The 26,230-nt window shown below is 36.5% G+C and overlaps 1 protein-coding gene across 4 annotated transcripts in view; it reads right to left on the bottom strand.

Moving 5' to 3' along the window:
- The window catches only part of Stxbp5l (syntaxin binding protein 5L), a 179,606-nt gene extending 159,288 nt beyond the window's left edge, over positions 1-20,318 (bottom strand). For all 4 annotated transcript variants that reach the window (XM_048346722.1, XM_048346724.1, XM_048346723.1 and 1 more), the window contains exons 1-2: positions 20,170-20,318; positions 18,704-18,900 (exon numbers count right to left, since the gene is read on the bottom strand). In XM_048346722.1, coding sequence (XP_048202679.1) covers positions 18,704-18,892 — 189 coding nt within the window. In that variant the 5' untranslated portion in view covers positions 18,893-18,900; positions 20,170-20,318. The remainder of the gene's footprint in view (positions 1-18,703; positions 18,901-20,169) is intronic.
- Positions 20,319-26,230: the final 5,912 nt, after the last annotated feature.

Below are 26,230 nucleotides of genomic sequence, written 5' to 3'. Positions count from 1 at the left end.
TTTGTTGGTAGTTGCAAGGAAGTAGAGAGCAGCCTTTCTTTTAGTACATTAGAAAAAAAAGACAACTCTGTACACAATTATTGCAAAGACAGATGTCACTACCATGTTTATTATCTATAAGGCACAATAAAAATATTTTTATGAATTATCACCTTTAATTTTCATTTATTTCATTAGCCCCATATGATAGGTCTTTCATTACAAAAGAAACTGGGGCTTAGAAAGTTTAGTTAATATCACTAAATACACTGCTAACTTTGAAGTGAGCTACATAGTCTTTCAGTACTATGTATCAATTCTATCTGAAGATGAGAAAACTTTCTGATTTGCTGAAGGCAAATGTAAGACCAGAAACTGAAAGGAATTATAATGATGGAGATTCACCCTGAGGTAGAATCAAGATCAGTCATTGAGTTAAAGCAACCACTGGTTAATAACCAAGCACTTCTACTTCTAAATTCACTGATGGGTTGTGCCTCATGCTTCAATTTAAAAAAAGAAAGTAGTAAAATTATGAAAAAAGGAGAAGCAGCAGTTATTTCTGATCTTTGTAGGTTTTACTGAAAAAACGACATTTCGAATAAGAGAAATGTTAGTAAGCTCCTTTTTCCCAGGGTCATTCTGAAATAAGCTCGAGTCCTGTAGAAATAAACTATGGCCCACACTACCCATTGCAGTTCTTAAGACTATAAAACATAAAGTACTTGTAAAACTATAAAGCATTAGTTTATTAATTTTCCTAGAATATATAAAGACAATTCACCTGTAATATTTGCAAATATGAGCAGAAAAAACAAAGAGCAACATTTATGGTAAAAGAGTAGATGATCCAGGCAACAATAAAAATAGACATGAAGGAAGGTATGATTTTTTTCTAAGTCTTTCCATTTTCTTACGAATGGGGCAATGTCATTCTTTCTGGTAGAAGCATAGCATTCAATTGTGTATATATACCACAATCTCTTGATCCATTTATATGCTGAAGGGGATCTGGGTTGGTTCCATATTTTAGCTGTGGTAAATAATGCTGCTATAAACATAGTTGTGCTGGTAGCTTTAGTATAGCCTTGTTTGTGTTCCTTTGGATGAATGCCCAGAAATGGGATTGCTAGGTCATAAGGGAGCTCTATGTTTAGCCTTCTGAGAAACCTCCACACATTGCTTTCCAGAATGATTGAACAGGTTTACACTCCCACCAATGGTGGAAGTAGTGTTCCCTTTTGCTACATCTCTACTGGCAACTGTTGTTATTAGTTTTCTTGATGATGGCCATTATTACTGGGGTGAAGTGGAATCTCAATGTTGTTTTGATTTACCTTTCTCTTATGGCCAGGGATGTTGAGCACTATACTAAGTGAAGTGAGCCATACTGACAGATACATAAACTCTGTGGTCTCCCTTATTGGCAATAATTAGTATATGTCTAGGATAGTCCTAGCACATGAATGCAATAGCTCAATAGCTATGTACGTATGATCACATAAGATGACGCTAAGGGAAATTATCTCCAAAATATGGAAACAAGTGGTTTATTATTGATGCTGTTATTTTCAATGTACTATGTGAAATTATTTCTTTTTTCTTCTGTTCATCTTTCCTATGATTTAACTCGTTGTCACTATATTTGATGCTGGTGCCCTGGGTATTTTACTTATATCTATCTGAATTAGAGAAGGGAAGGGGAACATTAAAATGGTAAGACAAAGAAAGGGTAAAAGGCAAACCAATGCAACAGCAACACTTACAAGACAATATGTTATAAACTAACTCTACAACTTGGGAGGAGGGACTGGGGAGGAGGGAAAGAGGGAGAAAAATGAGGAAGGAGGTAACAAGTTGGACAATAAATGTACTCACTACCTAACATATGTAACTATAACCCCTCTGTGCTTCCCCCCTTGACAATAAAAATAAAATAATATAAAATAAAGAGAAAAGAAGAGAAAGAAAATACTTTTAGCTTCTTCCAATCTTCCAGTTGAAAATGGAAATACCAACTTTAGCCTTCCTGTCTCAACTAAGTAGGGATAAAAACCTGAATATAACATATGATGATCACAGTTAAAGAGCACAAATTCACTAAAAATCTGAGTCCTTTTTAATTTTTTTTTGTTGGTTGTAGGGTTTGAATTCAGGGCCTGAGTGCTGTCTCTGAGTTGGTTTTTTTTTTTATTTTTTTTCTTCATTGTCGAAGTGTGATACAGAGGGTTTACAGATTCATATGAAAGGCAGTGAGTACATTTCTTGTTCTACTTGTTACCTCCTCCCTCATTCCCCCTCCCCTTCCCCCTTCCCTTTTCCCCCAAAGAGTTGTGCAATTGGTTTACACCAAATGGTTTCTAAGTGTTGCTTTTTGAATGGTTTGTCTTTTTGTTCTCTGTCTCTCGATTTTGGTATTCCCTCTCCCTTCCCCAGTTCTATTACCCGTATAGACAATATCCAGGATACTCAGATGTAACACAGTGGTAGCAAGGGTACAGCCACAGGAAGGGACTACAAGAAAAACAAAACTAGACAAACCACTCAGTCAACCAAACATACAAGGAAAAAGAGAAAAAAAGTAGTATGAGTTCACATGGCATGTTGAGAATAATTACAACAGTGATATAACTCTTGTTTCCGTAACGTGGAGTTCATTGCACTTGAGTTCTTTTGCTCAAGGGTAAGACTCTACCACTTTGAGCCACAGCACCACTTCCAGTTTTCTGGTGGTTAATTGGAGATAAGAGTCTCACAAAGACTTTTCTGCCCCAGCTGGTTTCACACCATGATCCTCAGATCTCAGTCTCCTGAGTAGCTAGGATTACAGGCACGAGCCACTAGCACCAGGCTAAAAGTTCTAATCCAGGGATGATAGAATGTTTGCCATGCCTATACCTTCTCCCCACATCAATAACACTCGTTATAGTAATAACAGAGGAAAACAACTGCATGCCTCAGACTTTATTGAGCAAAAATTCTCAGGAAACCAAAAGACAAAGACCAAAAACAAGGATGCCAAAAGAAATTTGAGCTTATGATACCTACTGCTCCAGAAAATAGCAAACATAGCTTAATTTCAAGCCATAAAAACATGAACATCACACTAAAAGCCTATTTACTTCAATTCCATTTAACAAGTGTATCATTGCTGGCATTCTGTAACAATAAAAATTATATGACACAGTATATGTATCTTTCTTTTTTTAATACAGTTAATATCAGATCCTACCTCAGATATGACAGAGACTTTAGAATTGTAGTATAGGAATTAGCAACAACTATAATTAACATCCTAAAGTTCTAATGCAAAAAAATGGATCATGCAAAAGCAGATGAGAAATTTAAGCAGAGAGATGGAAACAACAAGAACCTAAGGAATTGCAAGAAATTAAAAGCACTGTAACAGAAATGAAGAATTCCTTTATGGACTCATATATAGACTGGACCAACTAAGAAAAGAATGAGTAAGCTGGAAGAGATTTCAATTGAAAAACCCCAAAATGAAATATAAAAAGGAGAAATAATGAACAAGAATGGAATATTCAAGAATTAACCAAGGGGTGTGTGCCAGTGGCTCACACCTGTAAGCCTAGCTAATCAGGCTGATATCTGATTGAGGTGTGAAACCAGACCAGGCAGATAAAACCTCAGAGACTTTTGTCTCCAAATAGCTGGCAAAAAGCTGGAACTGGGGCTGTGAATATAGCCTAGTGGTAGAGTGCTTGCCTCGAATACATGAAGCCCTGGGTTTGATTCCTCAGCACCACATATATACAGAAAAGGCCAGTAGTGGCGCTGTGACTCAAGTGGTAGAGTGCTAGCCAGGAGCAAAATGAAGCCCAGGACAGTGCTCAGACCCTGAGTTCAAGACCCAGGACTGGCAAAAAAGCTGGAACTGGAGGTTTTGTTCAAGTGGAGAGCACCATTCTTGAGTGAAAAAGGCAAGCAGGAGTTTAAGACCATGAGTCCAAGCCCTAGTATTAGCAAACAAAATAAAGAGCTAATTGTTGGTCAATTACAAAAGATATAACATGTATGCAATAGGACTATCAGAAAAATCTAAAGAAAGAACATATTTTAATCAATAATAACTGAAACACTAAAAGAAATTCTTCAAAAAGAAGGAATATGATATACATCAAAATGCAAAGAAAGGAAGAATCCAAGAAAAGGAAAAAATGCAGTAAAATAAAATCATTTGGGGCTGGGGATATAGCCTAGTTGCAAGAGTGCCTGCCTCAGATACACGAGGCCCTAGGTTCGATTCCCCAGCACCACATATACAGAAAACGGCCAGAAGCGGCGCTGTGGCTCAAGTGGCAGAGTGCTAGCCTTGAGCGGGAAGAAGCCAGGGACAGTGCTCAGGCCCTGAGTCCAAGGCCCAGGACTGGCCAAAAAAATAATAATAATAAATAAATAAAATAAAATCATTTATTTTTCCCATTCTTGATTAAATGGCATAAAATAGTAATATCAATTATATTTAGTAATTCTAACTTGCAATAAATGACAAAATATTATAAAAGATAGGAAGGAGGAATTGAGAATACCTTTATATAAGGAACTTGTACTACCCATGAACTGTTGCAATACTACCTAAAAGTGAATTTGGATTAGCTATAAATGTGTATTGAAAACTCAAGGGCAACTATTAAAAAAGTATTTTAAAAGAGTAATTGAGTTGCGCATCAGTGGCTCACATCTGTAATCTTAGCTACTCAGGAGGTTGAGATATGAGGATTATAATTCAAAGCCAGCCCCAGCAGAAAAGTTCACCATGAGATTCTTACTTCCAGTTAACCAACAAAATGCCAGAAGTGGAGATGTGGCTCAAGTGATAGAGTACTAGAAGACATACCCAGGCCCTGAGTTCAAGCTCCAGGACCACAACAACAACAAAAAAGGTGTAATTTATTAACTAAGAGAGGAGAGAGGGTTGAATCATATAAAATGTTCAATTAAAATCAGACAAGGACTAAGTGTAATTCATACCTGTAATCTCAGAAATCAGGAGGCTGAGGCAGGAGGATCACAAATTAAAGTCCTACCTGAAAAATTTTACCACCAGAAATCATTCTAAATGTTAAAACTGAGGCAGAATATTAGTTGCTACAGACCAAAAAACCCATAGCTATGCACTGGTGGCTCACCACTGCAATCCTAGCTACAAAAAAAAGGCTGAAAAAAAGGGGAAAGTGAATTATTAAAAAAAAAAAAAAGACAACTGCTCCTTGGAGATAAATTGGACAGACTAAAGATAACAAAAATACCTCAAAATGTTTATACTATGAAATTATAAGAAGAAAGTGATGATGGTGTCACCAAAGTGAAATTGATCATCAAACTAACCATTTAAAAGAAATGTAGTCACTAAATTAAGACATTAGCAAAACCTTGGTCAATAGTTTGATATGAATTAATTTTGCAACTAATGCTCAATTTTAATCTGGGTTCTTCAAGATCAACCTGAGAACTTGGATTTTTTTCCAGTACCATAGCTCCCTCAGCATCACTCTTTTACTCAGCCAAGATCTGGAGTTTTCATCATATTAACTTCCACCTATATTTGATTTCACTAAAATTAATTGTCTTCTGTGACTACGCCCAGTGCATATTCTTCCCTGAATCTCCACCAGACCCAATAAGCTTGTGAACATGAGTCACTCAACAGCCTGGCTCTTCTTCCTATACTGAATATAATAATTACCTCAAAATAAAGAATTATTAGAAAAATAGAACTGAGACTTCAGGCATGTAAAATGTTTGTAGTAATTTAGGCCAAATAATATGTCTTTTGACTGATGTTTTGTTTTTGTGCCAGTATTGGGGCTTGAACTCAGGTGCTGACTTTATCATTTTCACTAAGAGCTAATACTGTATTACTTGAGTCACAGCTCCATTTCCAGCTGTTTGCTGGTTAATTGGTGGTTAAGAGACTCAGGGACTTTATTGCCCAGGCTGGTTTCAAACAGCAATCTTCAAATCTAAACCTCCTAAAAACTAAGATTACAGGCATGAGCCACTAGCATTCAGCAGGTTAACTGTTTTATATGACATACACAATTCAAGTAAAAAAAAATCAGAATTCTGTAGGCAGATTATCTCACTCAGGTTAATATACAGAACAGCTTTCTTTTGTAGGATTTTTGAAATTTCATTTTATTTCTGTTCAATGTTCAGTGTTTAAAATTCCATATTCTTTATATTTACATTTTGTCATAAACTTTTTAAATCTATAGATTTTCTCAGAATGAGACACATGGGTAGTGTAAGAGATGTTCAAATTAACTGAAATTAGAGTAAATATATAACATTTCTATAAGTACAGATATTAAGAGTATTAGTTATCAGACAATTAAGCATGGTTTAGAGATAACTTTTTGATTATTACACTGAGACCAAAATTAACGTTTTTCAACCCTTTCAGGAAGAACTTGTTGAATAAGATAGAAACTGTGATTGAAGTGTTATGTTAGCATGTTAATAGTCTCAATAAAGGTATTAGACTTGTTAAGGGAGTGAAACTGTGGTAAAAGAAATCTTTTAACTATTTTCCAGGTTCTTTCACTTTAAAATAATTTTTGTCAAGAAAACATAAATTTAAATTAATGGGATCTAAAGACAAAAAAATAAATCAGGAAATGATTAAATAACAGTAGAAATACAAGGAAAGGAACAAAGAGCAAAAAACTTGATCCATTTTTAAAATAAGAGGAAGCCTCATAAATTTATAAGAATTAAAAATAGGTACATGACATAAATTATTATATTACGCACAAAAATATAAAGTTTATATAGTACTGCTTGTCTCAAAATCTCATTCCTAAAAATTAAAATGTGTCTAGTGCAAAATCCTTATCTTTCATCCTGAAGACAAATCAACTCAAAATGGACTAAAGATGTTAATTTAACATTTCAAACCTTAAAACTTCTGAAAGAAATCTTTGGGCTAACACTTTAAGATACAGGCACAGAAAATAACTTCCTTTATAAAACTTCAATAGCTTATAAATAAATAGCAAGACTGACAAATAGGATCACCTCAAATGGCAAAGGCACTGCACAGCAAAGAAAACAACCAAGTAAAAGACAGCCTACAAAATAAGAGAAAATGTTTTCCAGAAATTCTTTCAACAGAGAATAGCCAAAACATGTTAACAACTCAAAAAACCTAAGCACTAAAGAAGCTGATGGGGGTGGCTCATGCTTGCAATCCTAGTTACTCAGGAGGCAGATATTGGGAAGGTTATATTCCAAGGCTAGAACCCCTTCTCAACAGAAAAGGATGGGTGTGGTGGCGTGTATTTGTTACCCCAACTATGATGGGAACATTAAATAGGAAGATCACTGTACAGGCTGATCTAGGCAAAAATTGAGACCTTATCTCAAAAATAGTCAAATCTGTAGAGGTCTTCCCAGAAAATGCAAATCCATTTCAAACTCCAATGAACACTTCTCAAAAGAAATACAAATAATCGGTAATCATGAGAAAAATGATAACATATTTAGATATCCAGGAAATGAAAACCAAAACTAAATAAGATGTCATCTCACTTCAGCCAGAATGGCCATTATGATTATAATCAAAAATAAAAATTCATATGGAATAATAAAAAACCCAGAATAGCAAAAACAATCCTAAGCAGAAAGAACAGTGCTGGAGAAATTACAATACCAAACTTCAAGAAGTATTATAAAGCTATGGTAATAAAAACAGCTTGGTATTGGCACGGGAACAGGCCTCAAGACCAATGGAACAGAATTGAAGACCCAGAAATGAACCCACAGAACTATGCCTACTTAATCTTTGATAAAGGAGCTAAAAAAAATAGGATGGAAGAAAGATAGCCTCTTTAACAAATGGTGCTGGCAAAATTGGTTCAACACCTGCAACAAACTAAAACTAGATCCTTATATATATATATCACCCTACACCAAAATCAATTCCAAATGGATCAAATACCTTGAAATTAAACCAGATACCCTGAAAACACTAAAGGAAGCAGTAGGAGAAACACTTGGGCTCCTTGGCACCAGACAGAACTTCCTTAACAAAGATCCAGAAATGCTACAAATCAAAGAAAGGATGGACAAATGGGACCGTATCAAACTGCAGAGCTTCTGCAGGGCAAAGGACGTAGCTCACAAGATAAACAGAAACCCCACAGATTGGGAAAAGATCTTTACCGGCCATACAACGGACAAAGGCCTCATATCTAAAATTTATGCAGAACTAAAAAAATTAAATTCCTCCAAAACAAAACCGCAAAGAACCAACAGCCCGCTCAACAAGTGGGCTAAAGACTTACAAAGAGACTTCTCTGATGAGGAAATGAGAATGGCCAAGAGGCATATGAAAAAGTGCTCTACATCACTGGCCATAAAAGAAATGCAAATCAAAACAACATTGAGATTCCATCTCATCCCAGTAAGAATGTCATATATCAAGAAAACTAACAATAATAAATGTTGGAGGGGATGTGGCCAAAAGGGACCCCTACTTCATTGTTGGTGGGAATATAAACTGTTTCAGCCACTCTGGCAAGCAGTATGGAGATTCCTCAGAAGGCTAAATATAGAACTCCCCTATGACCCAGCAACCCCACTTTTGGGCATCTACCCAAAAGACCACAAACAAGAACACATTAAAGCCACCAGCACAACTATGTTCATCGCAGCACAATTTGTCATAGCTAAAATATGGAACCAACCCAGATGCCCCTTAGTAGACGAATGGATCAGGAAAATGTGGTACATATACACAATGGAATTTTATGCCTCTATCAGAAAGAATGACATTGCCTCATTCGTAAGGAAATGGAAGGACTTGGAAAAAATTATAGTAAGTGAAGTGAGTCAGACCCAAAGAAACATGGACTCTATGGTCTCCCTCATAGGGAATAATTATCACAGGTTTAGGCTAGTCAAAGCAGAGGATCACAAGAGCCCAATAGCTATGCCCTTATGAACACATAAGATGATGCTAAGTGAAATGAACTCCATGTTATGGAAATGACTGTTATATCACTGTTGTAATTACTTTCAACATGCCATGTGGTACCGTAGCTTCTATTGTTGATGATCCTCTTGTATCCCCTTCCTATGGCTGTACCTGCACTATCACTGTATTTTATCTGAGTACATTGGAAACTGGGTATACTGGTATTAGAACTAGGAAAGTGAAAGGGAATACCAAAATTGAGAGACACAGGATAAAAAGACAAATGACTACAAAAGCAATACTTGCAAAACTGTTTGGTGTAAACCAACTGAAAAACTCATGGAGGGAGAGGGAAAGGGGGAGGGTGAAGGGGGGAATGAGGGAGGAGGTAATAAACAGTAGAAGAAATGTATCTAATGCCTAATGTATGAAACTGTAACTTCTCTGTACATCACTTTGACAATAAAAGAAAAAAAAATAATATAAAAAATGTTGGAGAGAATGCGGGGAAAAAGAATGTAACATAGTTCAGCCACTATAGTAACCAGTATAATAGTTTCTCTAAAGAACTAAAAAAAAAAGTTATATATCAATCCTGGGCATATACTTAAAGTAATAAATATTAACACACAATAAATACCTGCACACCTATGTTTATCAAGAAACTATTCATAATTACCCAAGTTATGGAATCAGTCTAGAAATACATCAACAGATGAATGGGTAAAGAAAATGTAGAATATCGAAACAATAAAGTATTATTTATTCTTTAAAAATATGAAGTAATGACATGTGCATGAAAATGGAGGGTACCAAATCATCATGCTAAACAAAATAATCTAGACTCAGAAAGACAATTGTTAAATATTTTTTCTCATATAAGGAATCTAAAGAGAATGATAACATGAAATTGAAGAGAGGCTATCAGAAAAGATTAAGGAAACCAAGGAAATGGGATAGGGAGGGAAAGGAAGGATAGTGGGGGAGATGGACACCATCAAATTATATTATATGCATGTATAAACCTTTAAAAACAAACCCATTGTTCTGTTCAATTAATAAATACTATTAATAAAACAAAAAGATGGATGCCCATCACAATGGCTCACACCCGTAATCCCAGCTACTCAGGAGGTAGAGACGGAGTCAATTGCAGTTCAAGGCATTCCAGAGTTTGTAAGACCTTATCTCAACCAATAAGCTGGCTATGGTATCATGTACCTGTTACTCAACTATGTGAGAAGCATAAATTGGGAGATCAAGTCCAAGCCAGTCTTGGGCAAAACAGGGAAAAAAATGAGATACTACCTGAAAAACAACTAAACAAAAAGGGCTGTTAGGGATGGTCAAATGTACATCACTTGCCTAGTGTGAGGCCCTGAGTTCAAACCCCAGATCTGCCAAAAAAAAGTCTGTGTAGAGATTGTTGCAAAATATGTAGATATCTGTATGTATGTATATATATATATATATACATACATACAGAAATAGGTATCCTATATATCTTATATAGATAAATATATATCTTATGTTTATCATATATGGCATTACTGTGGAAACAGTAATGTGGAACAGTGGAAGTGAAATTTAGTTTCTGATAGGGGCAATGGTAAAGAGGAATAGTCAGAATTCTAGAGGATAAAATAATAGAAAATGCCTGCTTTGTCAATGTTAATTTTTTAAAGTGCCTGGAACTGTGCTATAAAATAGATCTTTAAAATTCTTTACATAATAAGTGGCATTACCAAATTCATCTAGGTAGCTATTACAAAGCATAAGAATATTGAATTTTACCTCAAGCATAAATATATACAGAACTTAGGTAAGATGGAACTGGAAACAATGAAAATTCTTCCTGTGCATTCTGAATTACGAAAATATTTGATAAACATACTGTACAGATTATTTATATAAGGAACTCAATAAATTAAATTATGTTCCTCATCAATATTTTCATCAACACTTCCAAGTCTGTTAGTCAAGTATATTTAGTTTAGGGCCTACTTGGCCTTTATTTTTAAATTCCTTTCTTTTTAAAATTTTATGAAGTAATTGTACAAAGGAGTTTTATTTCCATGAATCAGGTCAGAACACAACGCATCTTGATAAACATCCCCCATCACTCTCCATTCCATGCCTACTATGTCTTGAATAGTTTATAACTCACAAAAAAATCTGTCAAATAAAAAGATCTTAACGAATTCATTATCATATTTTAGTCTGTAATTTCAAGTACTAAAGAATTATTTTTTCTTTTGCCAGTCCTGGGGCTTGAGACTCAGAGCCTGAGCACTGTCCCTGGCTTCTTTTTGCTCAAGACTAGCACTCTACCTCTTGAGCCACAACGTCACTTTGGGCTTTTCCTGTTTATGTGGTACTGAGGAATTGAACCCAGGCCTTCATGCATGGTAGGCAAGCACTCTATCACTAAGCCACATTCCCAGTCCCAAGTACTATAGAATTTTTGTCAAATATTCTTCTCTTTCACACAAGAGATGTGTGAAATTTTATTTAATCCTCTCTAATAACTGACCTCAAATTTAACCACAGATTGTAACCCTAAGAGATCATCTTACTTAATTCATTTCAACATATATAATATGTTTTCTATTTTTCTGTTACCTAACATTCTTTGCAAAGCCTTCCCCACAGTAGCATCACAAAACAATTTCTCAGGATGTTTTTTCAAAATTCTTTTTCCAACTCCTCAAAAGATATTTCCATATCTAGAAAACAACTTTCAAATGTCAACTGAACAACCCACACACTTCACATATAGCCTTCCAGGGCAGAAGGAATTGGTTTTGTTTTCATTAACTTACACAAAAAAGCAGGTTTGTCAAATAAACTCTTTGTTTTCACACAAACTAAAGATAACTTCAAGGTAAGTGAAAATGCAATGTACACCTTGTTTGGATCCCAGTCTTAACTACAAAAGGATAATATATAGGAGAACTGAGAACATTTAAATAAACATTAACTACATATTAGATTATACAAGGAAAGTTTGATTTTTTTGATGTAACAATGGCATTTATTATATTGTAAAAGCAATGGGCCTTATCTGGTTTCTGATGTTTCTACAAACAGAATAACACCTGAGATTTGCAAAATGAAATGAGAAAGTAGTAGAAAGAAATCTGAGTATAAGCAAATTTGCCAAAATTAATAATAGTTGAAGCTGGATGTTCGATATACTAGTCCCTGTTCTATATATTTTTCCATAAAATAACTAAAAAAATAGGTGAAAGTGATAAACATCATTGCAATGCACTGAATCACTGCTCACCTAAAAACCTTTATATAAGAAAGGGAAATTAAAATTATAGAAAAAATAAAGGTTGCTAATCAGCTAACATTGCAATATAAGATTAACCTGGATTATCTGAGTGGACCCTATGGAATCATTAGTATCCTTAACCATGCAACAGATAAGGAAGTCAGTGTCAAAATGATGACATCAGAAAAATCAATGCCATTGCTGGTTCTAAAAATGGAAGGTGGCCACCAGATGAGGGATCTTGAACAGATTCTAGAAGCTGAATGAAAAATCTCCCCAAGAGCCTCTAGAAAAGCATATAGCCCTGACAACAGCCTGATTTTAGCCCAATGACAACCATTTCATTTCTTACCTACAGATCTGTTTTGTTCTAAGCCACTAGATTTTTAGTAATTGCTGAAACAGAACTAGAAAATTACTAACATTATTCTAGTAAATTTTTATTTATGTACAATAAGCTAAAGCACAGATTTTCTGAGAATTCAAATAAAATGTGTATACTCAAAGTAAAAAAGAAAATCCAAATCAGATAGCCTTAGTAATTTAAAAGGCAAAGCTTCTAATCCCCATTCTAACCTTCTCTTTGCAGTAGACTCAATTGCTCTTTTCTAGTTTAGCTGCATTACCACTCCTACAAAGTATAAAAATGTATCAGAATATACCCTCTCTGCTACTTTCTCAGCACTCTTACATAAGAACAAATTCTTACACCTTTGCTTTGTAAGTACTAACTACATCCAATGGAGTACTCTATTATTGTGTAAACTTAATTCTATTCATCACCTTCCTGAAATTTTTTTATCCTAATCAAATTCCTCTTGGTCTAATTTAGTTGTCTTTCACAACTGTGTGTGTGTGCACACATGCACGCTCTCTCTGTTGCATGCTAAGATATGCCTGAATTTCTCTCTTTAATATTTTTGCAAGAAAATTTCAGGTCATCTTCTCCATACTTATTCATTCTACTTAATTATCCTGTGCCTCCTTTGATAGATTTACATTCCCAAATGTCTGCATACTGTAAGCATTTCACCTAGACAAAATCTGACTTCTGAACTTACTGTCCTTCTAATGATTTTCAGTTTGTAGACTTACAATTTACAACAAATCAGGCTGAACATTAAGCAATCTAATCAATTTTCTTCACAGTAAACTAATTTCATTGCACTTATCTGGAAAAACATTAGGTTCTAATGTCATTGAAACTTGTAGCAGCAGACAAACAAAAAAATTTACAGGTTTTTCTTTAATTACTAATTCTTAGTTTCTAAATCTAGGTATTAAATCTGTAATGGTACCACATTTCAAAATGTTTGTTTTATTTAATGAAATGTATATATGATCATTAGATGGTAATTTTATAGTGTTATTAATTCAGTATGAGTGACAGCTATAAATACTTTATTGAAAACAAAACTTTAAATATTTTGTTTTTCATTTCAAATCATATTGATTTATCAACTATTAAATATTGTTAAATTCAAAATCATCTTATATATCATCAATTTCAACTGGTAGTTCAGAATCTTCAAAAGAATTGAAATCATACTATTCCTTTCTAGTATCTTATGTAAGTACAGAAAATACCAATGATAATTTCTGCCGATAAAACAAACAAAAAAACCTTATCTTTACCCTCATTGTAGTTGATTGGCTGAAAGTGGTTTATGTCCTAATTACTTTTTTTATTTTTTGCCAGTCCTGGGCCTTGAACTCAGGGCCTGAACACTGTCTCTGGCTTCTTTTTGCTCAAGACTAGCTCTTTGCCACTTGAGCCACAGTGCCACTTCTGGCCATTTTCTATATATGTGGTGCTGAGGAATAGAACCCAGGGCTTCAAGTATATGAGGCAAGCACTCTTGCCACTAGGCTATATTCCTAGCCTCTGTCCTAACTACTTTTAAAGTTGTATTTATAAAGAAAATATCTTAACAATAGGAAGGTCAAAATATCATTTTTCCCCAAACTGCTTCAATGACTACACATCTTTAATTTAACTATAGCTATATAGTTCATATAGTTTCATTTAACCTAGCTATAACAAAGGCCTACTGTGTACTTCTTGGAAGTCCATTATTTACAACTATCTTCTGTAAATCCTTTAAATACAACTTATATTTTTGACCTTCTAAAGTTTAATCAATTTTTTCTATACATCCTTGTAAATTTTACCATTTCCTAGAAAATTATTCACCAGTACACATTTCTGAATAATTCATTTTTCAATAATTCATAATTATTTTAATAACTCAAACTAAATGCTAGAATATTACACACTTGGAAAGATATCCCTTGATATATTAAAAAAGTGAATCAAGAGCTAGGCACTGATGGCCCATGCCTATAATCTTAGCTATTCAGGAGTCTCAGATCTGAGGATTGCAGTTCAAAGCCAGCCAGGGCAGGAAACCTATAACACTTTTATATATTCTTTTTTTTTTTTTTTTGGCTAGTCCTGGACCTTGGACTCAGGGCCTGAGCACTGTCCCTGGCTTCCTTTTTGTTCAAGGCTAGCACTCTGCCACTTGAGCCACAGCGCCACTTCTGGCCGTTTTCTGTATATGTGGTGCTGGGGAATTGAACCCAGGGCCTCATGTATACGAGGCAAGCTCTCTCGCCACTAGGCCATATCCCCAGCCCTTTTATATATTCTTATCTCCAATTAACCATCAAAAAGCCAGAGTAGAGATGTGTCTGAAGTGATAGAGTGTTATCCATGAGCAAAAGTACTCAGGGATAACCCAGGCCCTAGCCCTGAAACAAAAAAGCAGAAAAAAAACAATTGAGTTATCCGCTTTTAAAAAATAAAGTCACTACAAATACAAGCATTTATAAAGACCATTATGTTGATAGCTAAGTGGGAACAAAAGAAATCCTATATTAAATGAGTCCAGCAACCCAACAGCACCAAAGGACCTTTTATGAGAAAATCAGATTGCTCTCTATAGTAACTTTTAAAATATTTAAATATACTTCCTACATGTCTATAATCTCTTATTGCAGCATGCCCTTATGATCTCAAGATAAGCAAACTGAGAACTTGGAGTACGGGAAAAGCTGGCTTTTTTCTTTTAATTTTTTAATCACTTTTGCTTTTCTTCAGAAGCATGTAAGTTCCAAGTAACTTTATAATTATTTTCTTAATAATTCATGGAAGATAAATCCACACAGAGGTCATAGAACTTTGATCAGAGAATAATAACAAAATTCCTGGTCAATCAAGTGATTTGTAGGTGACATATATATATATATATATATGACATACATCATTATTAATAGCTTGATGTATTTGTATATATTAATAACTTGATCCTTTAATCTCTTTTCAATTAATCAACCAACCATGTATATGCTACTTCATTCATTAAAAGGGTACTTCAACATATCAGTACTATTTATTTGAATCTCCTATGGACCCTTGTTTAAAAATAAAAGTGCCGAGGCCCTGTCCGTAGATATTGATTCTCTGAGACTGCAATAAGGCTTTTAGACAACCAGAGATGAGAATCAATGGTCTACTAAGTACCTAACAATAAGCAAACAATAAAACCAAAACAACATATTTGTTTTTATAGAGTCTATAGTATGATGGCAGTGATGAATTTTTTAAAAAATCATAAGAGGTGCTAAATTTGCAGTATTCCAGATACTATAGGAAAGTAAAGGAGGAAAAATAAAAGACCCTGGTGGATAAGGAAATAATCAGAGCTAGTCCAACCAAGTGAACTATCACCACCTTTTATTAAACTAGGTAGAGGCTACTATGAGTTCTCAAACTATATTAAGGTGAAAGAGATGATATAGTCAGAAACAACAAAAAGACATTGAAACATATGGCACTATGGTGTTTTCAGGGAACACAAAATGCCTGGGGAACCAAGGCAATAAGGATAGAAAGGTAAACAAGAACCCCTTCTGAAGTTAATTACATGCATATCAAGCCAAGCGGTTTGAAATTTATTAGATAGATCAGTAGTTGAAAATTGTGTTTCACTAAATTCATGTTCAGGAAAGCTGATTCAAGTGTCACGCAAATATCTGAACAACACATGGCTCAAGTGCACACATATTAAACTTAAAACAGTTTATTTTTCAAAAAAGCAAAATGAAATGTATAAGGAAAACAGTGATTGCAAGAGAACAAGCAAGAAAATATGATAGAAATAATAAGTACTGGAGATGGTAAAAAATATAACATAAAATTTGCAAATATTAAGGAAACACAACAGAGGATTTGATGACTCATCAGATAATGGAGGAGGGGGGTGGTCAAAAGAACAGTCTAGATGAATACTTTTATTTGGACCATGTTGAAAAAGATGAAAGTACCCAGAAGGTGACAATTTCATACTACACAGAATAGATGTTCTGTGTACATTTAATCAATGAGTACGTGTGTGCATGTGTTGTGTATTTGGTGGTGGTGGTACTGTGTCACAACCAGGGCCTTGCACATGCAGTGAATGCACTCTATCACTTAAGCTACCCCACTATCTATTATTTAAATAGCATTCCTAATGTTGAAATTTCTTTAACCCATTTCTATGTATTTTATGGTAGACCAGTTAACCTACAACACAGTTATATAATCACTTTTTACAATTCATTATATCTTATTCAGATATAATACTTCCCTAATTGAGTATGATTTAAGTACCATTAGTAAATCGCTAATATGCTATCTATTCTAATAATCTATTTGAAAATTTTTACCAAATATTAAGATTATATTAAATGGTTATACTCAACAAATGCAATCATTTTTAAACCTTAATATAAATATATGTTTTATCACCTTTTCTAATTTGTGTACTGCTTTCACCTATTGTCTCCTCTGTTCTGCCAATAATCTTCTTTCAAAATATTTATTCCCAGAATATTTATTCCCAGAAATATTTATTCCCATACTACAGATGCAGAAACCCAAGCTCAAAGGACATAAATGGCTTACTCAAGATAATATGGTTGGCAAATAGCCAATGTTCTTCCTACTATGCCACATTTATTTGAAGCAGACATAATTCTCCAATAATTATCTCCTTCTGAATAAATATGTACATGACTATATATTGCATGTTTTTCTCCTATACTCTAGCCTTCTCCTGAAGCCTTTTGTCCCTACTAAAATTTTCATATATCACTATCACATCCATGAATGGATGGAATTTGAATTTTTTTCAGACTATAGAAAAGGAAATAGCCACATGCCAAAGATTAAAGAATCAAAGCACCATTCTTCTAAAAAGCAGTTCAAATATGGCCTCTGGGACCTTTTTACACATTTGTCTTATGAATGCATTCCCTAATCTGACAGAGTATTATTTCACATTGAGGGGAAATCACTATTGTATACAAGTTTTAGACTGGGTTAAATCTTTTTATTTAATTCTAAATAAACTTGGCTTTTAAGTAAACTAAGAACTAGAGATTGCACATTTTTATAAGGACTGCTAGGAATAGAGGCTAAGGCAATGATGATTGAAACGTACTTCATTACAAACCACTTGTTTACTATCAAAATGTTAATGTTTTAAAATATTTTAAAAGTCATCAAAATGCTTGGCACTTAATTTCTATTATTTATGAAGTTTGCTGGGATTTTTCTTATTATCCAAATATAATTGTAAAACGATACCCATTTGTATCACAAATGGTTTAAAGCTTTTTTCTTGCATAAACTATGTCAAAAGCATATTCCAAGGCAACCCCAAAAGTACACAATAAAAATTATTAATCCCTGTATGCCATAAAGTGACATTACAGCTACATATTAACAAAATCCTTATGCTATAAATATTCATCTTTCCTCTCAGAAATGCTTCTTTGGTTTATTCATTAGAAATGTATGAATAAAGTATGCTACCTAAAATATTTTCTCACTAAACCAAAGTACTGTACTACTTTTGAATGCTTAGAAGTATTACAAGTTCCATATTACATGCCATATTAAACCTATGGCATATATTTAGGAAGAGTCTAAGAATCTGGAGATGTTTTTATATTTAAATTTTTAAGGCAACTCCACTGGATCCCTTAACACAGATATATTTTTCCTAACTAGCATCTGCTTAATTCTAGCAACGTGTTTATGGTCATATGGCCAATGAAACCGAATAACCGTTTCTTTAAATGACAACACAGGAAACCGAATGACTATTTTCTTCTTCAGTTTACTACTTATACACAGCCACATTTTGTACTCTATGGAGGCTTTAAAATTATTATTACAGAGATGCACTCACTGCCTTACACATGAAACTGTAACCCCTCTGTACTTCACTTTGACAATAAGAAAAAAAAATTATCTTGCAAATTCTATTTTACCTTAGTGCTTACTGTCCAACTAAACTACCACTGTTTTTTCAAACTGACTTGTGAAGTCACTTTAATGCTGGCATCTCAACAGTTTCCAGTCAGGTGCCTGTATGTATGTGTTTCTTTCCTTCCTTCTTCACAACAGGGGGCTGAAAAAATCGGCTTTAAGTCCGTTGAAAACATACCTTGCAAATCTGGAAATACTCTGAAGTCAGGGTCTCCTGAATTTCCTCTCTGAGAACCCCTGCAGTCCCTCCTGGATGCATGGAGCCACCTCCAGCCCCGCCGCCACTGTTACTGCCACCGCTGCTACCGCTGCCAGGGGAGGAGGCAGTTAAGCCATCCAAAACTTTTCGGAAATTAAACTTCTTCATTTTCAACACTGTTGAGAAATTCAAAGGAGAGGAGAACCAGGTGGATTACACGGACCGACACCAGGTGAAAAGCCTTTACCTTTTCATTAGTCAAGGCAGTAGTAGCCAGTCCCCCATTTTATGAACATCGAAGATAACTGAGTAGGGGGGGAAGAAGTCAGGCTAGATTTTTGTCAAATTTTAACTCGAAATATATCTTTATAAAAGAAATGAAATAAAACGCAACTCCAAGAGCAACAGTATTCCCTCTTCACACATCAGATTTTTTTCCAAGCGCTTTATCCCCAGCTGTAGCTACGCTTCATCAGCACTGGGGTAAAAATAAAAGGCAGTGTCATCATCGTCATTAGCATTATATCATCATTATTATACAATCAAACCAGAGTCCACAAGACCGGGACCCTCTGCGACTCCCTGCAAGGCGGGCTTTTCTTTCTAAAGGCTCAGCGCAGAATATTAAATTTTCAGAAAAACGACGTTGCAGAGGAACCCAGTATTTTCTCTGCCGTCATTTTCCGTGCTCTGCTCCCCATCATCTTCTACGCTCCCCGTTTTGGTGTGTTTGTTTGGTGTTTTATTTTTTTTTATTTTTTTTCCTCAGTAGTAAATTGGCTGGGGGAGGGCAGGGGGCTTTTGCTACTTCCCACCCCCAAAAGCCTGGACCTCAAGACATTCATATAATTAAATAAGCATCTGCGGGTGACCCACAGCCGACGGGAGGAGCAAGCGGCGACGCCGGCCACCTCCACTCGGCACCCCCGCCCCCCGCCAGTCCCCGCGTCTCCCGCCCTCCCCCTTTCCCAGTCTCGTCACTCATCTCCCTCCTCTCTGCTCTCCCCCCCCGTCCCCGCTGCCACCCCGCGCCGGGTACTGTGCCCGCCCGCCGTCCGCTGTCCCCGCAGCGCCGCGGAGGCTCTCGAGGGACGCGGGACGCGAGGCGGTGGCGGCGACGGCTGCGGCCCGAGTCCCGCCTTAGCCCGCTGGGCGCGCAGAGCCGCGCGGCTCCTGCTGTCCCTCTCCGCGCGGCTCCTGCTGTCCCTCTCCGGGGCCAAGCACCCAGGCGCGGGCTCCCCGCTTGCGGGCGGGCGGCCACCCTGACACCCCCGCCGCGCGCCCGGCTGCCACACAGACACACACACACACACACACACACTCACGGACACTCGCGCGGACGCTGACGTGCACACACACACACACCCCACACACAGGTGTGAGCGAGCTGCGCCTGGACGGCGGTGACTCCCACAGGACCACTAGCCGACCCCGGACTTAGGCACCTTCCTCAGACGCCCCCAAGCCACCGTCCAGCCCGAGAAAAGCCGAAGACACGGAAGGCGGCGGGCTCGCAGACGTCTGTCAGGCCGGGCTCCGGCCGCTTCTTCAATCCCTCTGGTCGCGGCGCCTGGCGCTCTCCGTGGTCCTAACCGAGCGGGGCGGGCTCCACCGCAGGCTCCGCCCCCCCCGCCGTGGGAGGCAGGCCCCGCCCCTAAGCTGGCCAGTACCCGCCCCCTCCCACTGAAGGCGGAGAATGGGCGGGGCTATCATGACGTCAGGGGGCGGGGAGTAGCCTCTCCGCCAATCCGAGGCTCCATAGGGCCGATCACTGTGGTTTTGAGGTGGGGAAGAAATTCCGAGATAGGCCGAAAGAAAAGCCAATGAAAGGGGGAGGGGAGATTTTAGAAAAGTAGGCTTGGTATTTGATTGACAGTGATATTGGCCAGTGCACCCGGGCAGGGTGCTTTGGGGGCTGTAATTGGCGCTACCTGTTGAAGGACATAAGTGTGAGTCAATAGAATGCCAACATGCGTGTGCACTCATGTGCCTGGAGCCTGAGGACTGTAGAAAGGATTACAGCAGGTTACGTGCAGGTGTTTTACCGTTTTTCACCTCTGTAAATTTCTTCCAGCTCTCCAGGTGCATCTATTGGGCTCCCCTCTCTGCCCAGCTACCTGCAATCAACTTGTATTGGTAATTAACTAAATTAAATAACTAAACAGTTATCTTTGCCAGAGGTAATTGAATTTCAGTGGAGTTCTGCAATATAAAGCCTTCTATGTTCTAAGAATAGATTATTCACCTTGTCCACGATGTGAAATTACTCTTTGCCATCTTCACATACACAGAGATGAGTATTTAATTTTTAAAAGAAGTATTTTTCTCAGTAAGTTGTGTCAAGAATACATTTTAAGCTTTTTCTGTGAGTAACAATGATCGTTTTGGAAAATGTGCTGTTGCATGTAGGGAAATAAAACACTGCATCAAAATGGGAAGATGTGGGCTGGGGATATGGCCTAGTGGCAAGAGCGCTTGCCTCGTATACTTGAAGCCCTGGGTTCAATTCCCCAACACCACATATACAGAAAATGCCCAGAAATGGCACTGTGACTCAAGTGGCAGAGTGCCAGCCTTGAGCAAAAAGAAGCCAGGGACAGTGCTCAGGCCCTGGGTCCAAGGCCCAGGGCTGGCAAAAAGAAAAAAAAAAGGGGGGGGGGGGGAAGATGTGCTTCTAGAACCTTGAATTGCTATAATCAAGCTGGGGAAATTTTGGATCTACATTTGTTTGTTTGTTAAAAAGAAAGACAGCTGAGGAGCTACAACTGACTGTATAAAACAACAGAGATCATCAGTAGCCAATCCAAATGTCTATTGTCTTATATATTGTGTATTGTATTGCTCTGACTACCATAACAAAGTAGTACCAATTGGGTGGCTTAAACCAGAATGACATTTTTCTTACAATTTTGAAGTCTATTAGCTCAATATTAAGACATCAGCAGGCTTAGCCAGTCACCAGCAGTTCACATTTGTAAGATCTGAAGGATCATGGTTCAAGGCCAGCCAGAGCAGAAGTCTTCTAGTCTCATCTCTAAAAATGATTGGCAAAAATGCAGATCTGGAGATGTAACTCAAGAATCATAGTACTTGTAAGACCCTGAGTTCCAACCCCAGCTCTGTCTCCCCCTCAAAAAAATAGTAACAGGTTTAGTTTTTTTCTGAGACCTCTCTCAGAAATATTCTTGCAGAATATTACCTTCTCTCTATAACCTCTCTTGGTCTTTGGCCATTTACCTAGTTTCTCTATTTGTCTAAACAGATTTCCTTCTCATTAAAGAATACAAGTTTCATTATATTAAGGCTCATCTTAATGGTCTTATTTTAACTAAATAGTCTCTTAAAAATCCTATCTCTGAATATAATTGTGAAGGTCAGGAGTTCAAAATATGAATTTGGAGGGACGTAATCGAACCTGTAACAATGTTATCACCAAAAACATGTTAACAGAGTATTTATTATGAGTTAAAGCTAAATAAAATGTTTGTATTTAGTTTCTCATTTGATCTGCACAACAACCATTTATGGTAGCTTTTTATAATTCCATTTTATGGTTGATGAAATTGAAACAAAGAAGGGTAAAATAATAAGCCAAATAGTATATCTAGTGGGTTTTTAAAAGATAATTTAGACTCATAACAATCTTATCCCAAACCTCTTTCTTCATGGTGATTTTCTTTTGAGAAGACAAATCTTTTCCATTATGTAGATATTCAAAATTGGAAAAGTTATAACCAAACTGAAGTATGAGAATAAAATAGAACCAAAGAAAAGCAATATATCTGATGAGTTTGCATACTACAACTTAAAAGACATCTGAGAGTTAGGACAATGAGAACAAAAACATAAAAAGGACTTTGGGGAGAGCAAACTAATCGGAGGTTCTTATCTCACAGGAAATATTATAATTTGAAATATAGTAACAGAGACATAGGGGAGTGTCCCACTAAAATAGAAGTAAATCAGTTATTCAATAACTAATTAAGACATAGGAAAGCAATAGTAATCTGCTCAGAGAGACTGGCCTGTCAGTAAATATCAGAACATCTGGAGAGAATGTGGGTGGAGAGAGAATGATGATGAAAGATCTCCCATAAAGCAAGACTAGCAATTGTTTCCATTAACAAATGGGAGCATCTCCAATCCACTTGCTGAGAGATACTGAGTTTGAGGTGTGGCAAGATACTTACCACCAATCTGATTCCTTAATCAAAGTATAGCATCATCTTTACCATTTGCTGGCCTAGAAGTTAGAATTTTATTAAGAGAGCTGGAAAACCAGGTCCCACCTATGTTCTTTCTGCAAAAGCTTTAAAGATAATTAATTCGTTTTCCTTCCTAAATCTTCATCTGACATTTTTCTGACCCAATTATACATCCATCAGGAGGGGTACTCATGGGTAATGATCAATTCTTTATCGTATGGCAGGAAATAGCAGCCAGCATTAACATCCTTCATTCAGCATAGTCCAAGTCCACAAAAGAAACCACAGGGCTGATTAATTAAGTAATGTCATAGGTCGCATGGGTTTCAGATAAGCAGGTAAGGACCACTAGGATAGAACCAAAACATACAAAGTATGGCTCAGCATACAATCAATAGCAGATTACAGAGCTCATGACTCTCATGCCTTTTAGGACAAAACTCAAATATTTGTTATTAAACATGCAATTAAAATTAGTTCTTTTGTAGATTCTAAGATAAGTTTTCCCATACTCATCCATTGCATAGTGATGTGGTAAGAGGGAATGATTTAATGTTAGTAGAGAGTGAAACTTAAATTATGGCAGTCACAAGCAGTATCAAATACTTCTGCTGCCAGAAAAAAAATGATTTGTAAACTACAACTATATTATCACTGTTGTTTTACTTTTTTGAAGGGGTTTGTAGGAATTGGCTTTGAGTTTGAATTTATTTTCTTTTTTCTGTCAATAGGTTTCTTGCATCCTGGATTAACGATGGCTACAATTAAAGAAGAGAAAGAGGCATAGGATTTTTTGACCTGGAAGTACTTTCCAATCCCAAATTCTGTTTCTTTGTGATTTGTTTAGTCAAAGTTCACTACACTCTCTCCCTAACCACTACAAAGCCTCATTGAAAAGGTAGTTTAAATGGTACACAATGAGGCATTTGTCAAAAGAAGATGCGTATGATAGGTGAAAAGAAGAAAATTTCTCAAAAGTATCTTTCTACCAAATAGAGTATCCAGTATTTTCTGTTTTGATGTAATTGAAACATTCTGTTGTGAGCATTCCACATTGCATTAACTACTCTTTAGGTACATCAATTTCAATATCAATGTATTCAATAATGTGACTATTTCACTATTTAATTCTTTCCATACTCTTGGCTATTTTACTTCTAACATTTTCTGGCTATTTTATTTCTAAAGGGTAAAATTGACTACCATAAATTAAGTTTACTATCATAAATGTAAAAATGTATAGAATACTTTAAATTTTAAAATTATTATTATAAACATGATGTACAAAGGGATTATAGTTATATAAGTCAGGTAGAGTGCATTTCTTTTTTTTGCCAGTCCTGGGCTTTGGACTCAGGGCCTGAGCACTGTCCCTGGCTTCTTTTTGCTTTGGACTCAGAGCCTGAGCACTGTCCCTGGCTTCTTTTTGCTCAACGCTATCACTCTACCACTGGAGCCACAGCACCACTTCGGGCCATTTTCTATATATGTGGTGCTGGGGAATCGAACCCAGGGTTTCATTTATACCAGGCAAGCACTCTTGCCACTAGGCCATATTCCCAGCCCCTAGAGTGCATTTCTTTTTGGACAATGTTACCTCTTCCCTTGCTCTTCAGCTTTTACCTCCCTTCTGACCCACAAGTTGTATAGTTCATTTTCAACAGAGTTATAGAATATTTTATACTAAATATTCGACAAAGTTTCAGTTTTAGGGGTTACCAGTAAATCAAGGTAATGTAGCCTCACACTTAATTCTAAATTCTTAAAAACGATTTCATATATTTCTTCTTTTCTTTCTTTCTTTTTTTTTGACCAGTTCTGGGTCTTGAACTCAGGGCCTGAGTACTGTCCCTGGCTTCTTTGTGCTCAAGGCTAGCACTCTACCACTTGAGCCACAGTACCACTTCTGGCTTTTTTCTGTATATGTGGTATTGAGGAATCGAACCCAGGGCTTCATGTATGCTAGGCAAGCACTCTACCACTTGGCCATATTCCCAGCCTGATTTCACATATTTCTATCCTCATTAAAAGCATAAGTGTGGAGAACAGATAGTAGAATTCACTTTTGTGAAATGAAATCTCATACCATCTGTATTGGTGTTTTGTTGTTTTGGTTTAGATGTTGAACAACACCTAAATGAGATTATAAATAAGTTGGCATAATCAATTAACAAAACATTAAAATGTGGCATAATAAAGCATGATTTCTTACTGTTTAAAATTAGAGGAAAAAATATAAAAGTATTCCATAAGCTTTTTTTAAAAGTTTTTATAAAACTGATGAACAGAGAGGTTACAGTTTCATACGTTAGGCATTGGATACATTTCTTGTACTGTTTGTTACCTTGTCCCTCATACCCCCCTCCATAAGCTTTTAAGTTAGAAAGAAATAGTAATCCATATGTTCAACATTTTTATTGAAAACAATGGCAGCATAACCTTCCATTCTTTTTTCTTTTTCTTTTTCTTTTTGTCAGTTATGGGGCTTAAACTCAGGGCCTGTATCCTGTCCCTGGGCTCTTTTGCTCAAGGCTAGCACTCTACCACTTTTTTTTTCTTTTTTTCTTTATTGTCAAACTGATGTACAGAGAGGTTACAGTTTCATACATTAGGCATTGGATACATTTCTTGTACTGTTTGTTACCTCCTCCCTCATTCCCCCCTCCCCCCTCTCCCTTTCACTTTCCCCTTCATGAGTTGTTCAGTTCATTTACACCAAGCAGTTTTGCAAGTATTGCTTTTGTAGTCATTTGTCTATTTTACCCTGTGTCTCTCGATTTTGGTATTCCCTTTCAGTTTCCTAGTTCTAATACCACTATACATGGTTTCCAATGTACTCAGATAAGATAAAGAGCAGGTACAACCACAGGAAGGGGATACAAGAAGATCATCAATAATAGAAGCTACGGTTACACATAGCACGTTGAAAGTAGTTAGAACAGTGATATAACAATTGTTTCCATATCGTGGAGTTCATTTCACTTAGCATCATCTTATGTGTTCATAAAGGACACACGAAAACCAACAGCACAACAATGTTCATCGCAGCACAATTTGTCATAGCTAGAATATGGAACCAACCCAGATGCCCCTCAGTAGACAAATGGATCAGGAAAATGTGGTACATATATACAATGGAATTTTATGCCTCTATCAGCAAGAATGACATTGCCCCATTCGTAAGGAAATGGAAGGACTTGGAAAAAATTATAGTAAGTGAAGTGAGCCAGACCCAAAGAAACATGGACTCTATGGTCTCCCTCATAGGGAATAATTAGCACAGGTTTAGGCAAGTCACAGC

Source organism: Perognathus longimembris, chromosome 5, assembly GCF_023159225.1.
Source record: "Perognathus longimembris pacificus isolate PPM17 chromosome 5, ASM2315922v1, whole genome shotgun sequence".
Lineage (NCBI taxonomy): Eukaryota > Metazoa > Chordata > Mammalia > Rodentia > Heteromyidae > Perognathus > Perognathus longimembris.
Note: the sequence above shows the minus strand (reverse complement) of the source record. Positions and strands in the feature narration are given on the sequence as shown.